This window comes from Erinaceus europaeus, chromosome 17 (assembly GCF_950295315.1).
Source record: "Erinaceus europaeus chromosome 17, mEriEur2.1, whole genome shotgun sequence".
NCBI classification, from domain to species: domain Eukaryota; kingdom Metazoa; phylum Chordata; class Mammalia; order Eulipotyphla; family Erinaceidae; genus Erinaceus; species Erinaceus europaeus.
In genome coordinates, this window is record NC_080178.1 from 67,083,482 (window position 1) to 67,088,157 (window position 4,676).

At 42.5% G+C, this 4,676-nt stretch overlaps 1 protein-coding gene across 1 annotated transcript; it reads right to left on the reverse strand.

Moving 5' to 3' along the window:
* Positions 1–310: 310 nt before the first annotated feature.
* On the reverse strand, positions 311–1,273 carry LOC103117664 (olfactory receptor 52K1-like). Its single transcript, XM_007527776.2, has one exon. The coding sequence runs from the start codon at positions 1,271–1,273 to the stop codon at positions 311–313; it is 963 nt and encodes a 320-aa protein (XP_007527838.2).
* Between the last annotated feature and the right edge of the window lie 3,403 nt (positions 1,274–4,676).

Sequence of the window (4,676 nt, forward strand, 5' to 3'; positions counted from 1 at the left end):
TTAAGTCACTTGATCTAAGTCTAAGTCATAATTACTTCTCAATTTACCTGATGAATTTAGATTGTCAGCATAAGAAAATCTTAAGCTTTTAGAATTAAAAAATAATAATCAAAATATGCATGCTGACGGATCACCTGAGGTATCCCATTGTTCCTCAGTTTTCCAGTTTCATATCAAAAGATTCTAAATTTCAGAAGAGATTCCCAATGTATAAACAGTAAAAAAAAAAAAAAAAAAAAGTTCATTTACTTTATTTTCACTGTCCCCTCCAGAAGAGGGACCTCTGGGATACAACTGGTGAGAACTACTCTCAAGTGGGATCAAGCCCTTTGGGACTCAGAATCTTGCACAGTTGCTCTCGGATCTGCTTAGTCTTGACCCCATAGACAATAGGGTCCAGTGCAGGTGGGAAAAGCAAGTAAAGGTTGGCAAGTATGACCTTGGCAGCAGAGGCTGTGGGTGGCCCGAAGCGCTGCATGACCACAGAAAGAAAGCCTGGTCCATAGAAGAAGATGATAACACAGACATGTGCTGTACACGTGCTGGCTGCCTTAGCCCGTGCCTCAGATGAAGGAAAGTGAATCACAGTCCTCACAATCTTCCCATAAGAGTAGGCAATAAAGGCCACATCCCCCACACCAAGAAATAGCGCCACTGCAAAAGCATAGAGGTTATCCACGGTGGTGGCCCCACAGGCTAGCTTCACTACAGCCATGTGCTCACAGTAGGTATAGGCGATTGTGTGGGAGCCACAGTAGGGCAGTCGGTGGGCCAGACTTGGAAAGGAGATGGTCAAACTAACACCTCGCAAAGCCACCAGGCCCCCAATCTTGGCAACAATGACCGGGGTAAGAATGCTTGAGTAACGCAGTGGACTACAGATGGCCACAAAGCGGTCCAAGGCCATGGCCACCAGGGCTCCTGATTCCATGGCAGAGAATGCATGAATGAAGAACATCTGGGCAAGACAGGAGTGGGAGCTGATGGCTGTGGCACCAAACCAGAAGATAGCCAGCATCTTGGGCAGAGTGGAAAGGGACAGTACCAGGTCAACAAAGGAGAGCATTGCAAGGAAAAAAAACATTGGCTGGTGAAGGTTGTGTTCTGTTCGGATGAGGAAAAGCAAGACCCCGTTCCCAGTCACTGCCAGGAAGAACATGAAGCAAAAAGGCAGTGAGATCCAAATATGGGCATTAGCCAGTCCTGGTATGCCCGCCAAGAAGAAAGTATGTGGGAAGAGATGAGAATTGTTGGAGAGAATCATGGGGATCATTTTGTTTAGGACAGGAGAGAGTTGCTGCAAAGAAAAGTATACATGTTAAGTTCAGTTGCATGGGCATTGGGTTCTCAAGGTATATATATGGTCTCACAGATGCCACCATCACTCTCCTTCCACTGATCTCAGAAAACGGTCAGAAGTAGTTTTCAGTTTAGTTGATGTTTCTGCAAGATCTTCGAACACAGAAGTGGCAAGTGAGTTTGGTCCAGTGGAAAATGCATTTGGATAAGAAGCTCAGAAACAAGGCCCCAGGATTAGATATCTTAAATATATCCATAACTTGGAGCAATTCATATAACCGTAAGCAAGTTAAAACCCAGAAACTATAAAATTAATAAAAAAAAAGACTTCCCATCATGCACATATTGCCAAGTCCTAAATGCTGATATTTGATTCAATCAGAATAGACCTTAGTCAGCCCACTCATCTTACACCACTAATTTATCTGAAACTGGAAAAAAAAAAAAGTAGCATCTTTGAATTCCCTAATTTGGAGACATCTCCATCCTCTAAACGTCACTTGATGGCTAAATTATGAAATCACTGGTTCCAGATAACTCTGCTTCTCTCTCCTTTAAACTATCCCTCAGCCATTTCACAAGTGCATTATCTTGTTTCTCACCTCGGTACCTTAGTAGCTATCTGATTCCGCTACCTCTGACATCCTTCTCCTTCAAGTTGGCATTGTACAGAAGTAGATCTGAAATTCAGAGCTGTGGTGGCCTAGAACAGACAGAAGTTCTTGGTAACTACAAGTATGTAAACATGAAATATTTCACATGGCAAGTAGATTATGGAGAAAAGGAAAGAAAACAGGCAACTAACTGTCATACCTCCAGTCCACTTTTCATATAATCCACCAAAAAAAACAGACAAAATTACTCAGGTCCATGACATTTACTGTGTGCAATACTGTTATTTGTAGGTTAGAAAGCTGAAGTCTAGAAAGGAGTAAATGTGCATGGATCGCAGACCTACTTGGTGATCTAAGAAGAAAAGAGCTCACACCCACTGACCACTGAGCTAGAAAATCATCTTCCTGTCGCCAGGTCAGCAGTGACAGCTGCAAGGCCAAGGAAGACTGTCCAGTGCCCTGTGGCCAATGGGTGAGAGTTAAGGAATCAAATGACAGATCAAATAAAAGAATGTTTTGGGGATTACATCACTCCCTGACACATACATACACCCTCAGTACCTCCAGCATCATGGTCAACTTATATGAAATAATAGTGCTATCGCACAGGAGATCCAGGCCCAGAGTCTGAAGATTTGTGAGCATAAGGGAAGTGATTTACATTCCAGTCAGGGAAGAGGCAGCTGGATAGATCTCGAGGTTTTAATGGCAGCCAGAAGAGGTCTCTAAGCACAAAAGAGAGAAACAGAAGTCAGCAGAAGTGCACAGCCCTTGAATAAAGAAACAGCAAGGCTTTAAAGTGAAAAAAAAAAAAAAACACTTTTACTTTCCTGTTCAAGAGAAACTACATAGTTATTGCCTATTCCTTCAACAACAGCTGCTACGGTGACTGAGGTCACAGCGGAAAGGATGAGAACCGAGAAGACAGAGGTGAGTGGACCCACACCACAGATGTGATGAGATAAACTGCATCAGCCATCACAGACCTGCTTCTGGACCCTGTTTCTGTCTTATGCTTCCAGAAAGAAAGAATCTAACCATTTTCAAGCCTGGATTTCCTCACATATGACATGGGTTTGCTAACATCCACCCCAGAAAATCATAATGTGTGATAATCAGATATGAAATAGCCTGTCAAATGCTGAGAATAGCCATATTAGTTTCACTGAATTATAATACATTGAAGACATAGTAGAGGGAATCTAGTTAAGAACAATAGAAACTATGATGATTCAAAGAGAAGGCACTTGATTTGAGCAAAGATGATAAATTCATCCCAAAGGGCAATGTTGTATAGTAGTAACTAGCAGCACTACAATAAAAAATATGTTATGTCCTTTCTTCTCTGTCTTCTTCCTCCATCCTAATCACACATGATTCCCATCAGCACCACCCCCTCAGGGTAAGTATTAGATGGGGAGCTAGGCTATGTCAAAAAACTTGACTCTGATCATCTGAGTAATGGCTTCAAATTATCCTCAAAGCTGCATATCCTTAATCTTACCTTGTGAGGCATAACAGTGCCATCAAAACAAGGTGAAAAAAATAATTACGTGTGATGTCCCAATTATCCCCTTCAGAAACCAGTGAGTGTTCCTCATTATTCCCTCGTGCCTCAAGAAAAGTCTAACCCAGTAAGTTCAACAACTCCATCTCTAACGGAGTAGTAAGTAAAGGAGGTAATGAGTTCTGAAGTTGGAGACATAGGTTTCAGTGCCTCCATAAATGTTACCACCCTGGGAGCTTCAAAGAGGAGCAGGTCTACAAATAGCTTATGAGTGTGTTCTAGAAGAATATTTGCTTGCTTTGGAGGAGTGAATGCTCACCCACTTGATCCCTCCTTGGCCTGTGTCCATGTGAAGTGAAGAGTCCACACAGACCTCTGAGATGTACACATGGTATTTGCAATTTTCCCTCATGATATCAAGTTCATGTATTTCCACCCCAGACCACCTGTCAAATTATCCAGGTTTAAAGGAACTTTATTGCTGGAGTGTGTGTGCACCTCACTTCTCTAGATCTACCCTTCAGTCATTACTCACCAAAGTGATGCACTGACTGCCCTACTGAGGATGAGAAGTTAAGTGATGAGTTGGGTTCCTAGAACAGGGTCTTTAATGGTACCTTCTCAGTCAGTACCTGTAGGGATCCACAGTGAAACTCCCACCACCCAAACACCAATTAATAATTTTGCTTCCTTTTCAAACAAAGCTCTAACAAGACCTTTTCCTCTTATTGGAGCCTCAGGGAACATGCCCAGAAGGGAATATTTTGAAGAGCATACTCCAGGGTTCCTTGCCAAGAGGGAACTAGGGCTGTATAGCCAGCAGCAAGGAGAGACTTCCTGTCATGGGATAATGACTAGAAAATGTGATAAGCAATCTAGGGTGGAAATGCATAGACTTGACATCATTAGGAAAATTGGGAATACTGACAGTACTTCCTGTCGTGGAGAACAGGGCAAACTGGATTGGTGGCCAAACAAGAACTGACCTGCAGAGGGCTAAGAATAAGACAGGAAAAAATTGGGAGAGGCAACACTAAAACATCTTTGGATTACATCACTGCATGATTTAAGTGGGACCATAAAAAGAAGACTGGACTAATAAGGAAAGAAAACGAGACCAGGGAATTAACTGAAGTAAATGGCCAATGTCTTTCACTTCTGAATTCACAACAGAAAGTACAAGGATAGACCAACTTCTGCCTTATTGCTTGTGACGCTTCTGCCCTGAATATGGGAAGTAGGGGTTTGAACCTGGA

Coding starts and splice junctions, on each gene's coding strand:
- LOC103117664 (XM_007527776.2), bottom strand. CDS start 1,273: ATGATCCCCATGATTCTCTCCAACAATTCTCATCTCTTCCCACATACT.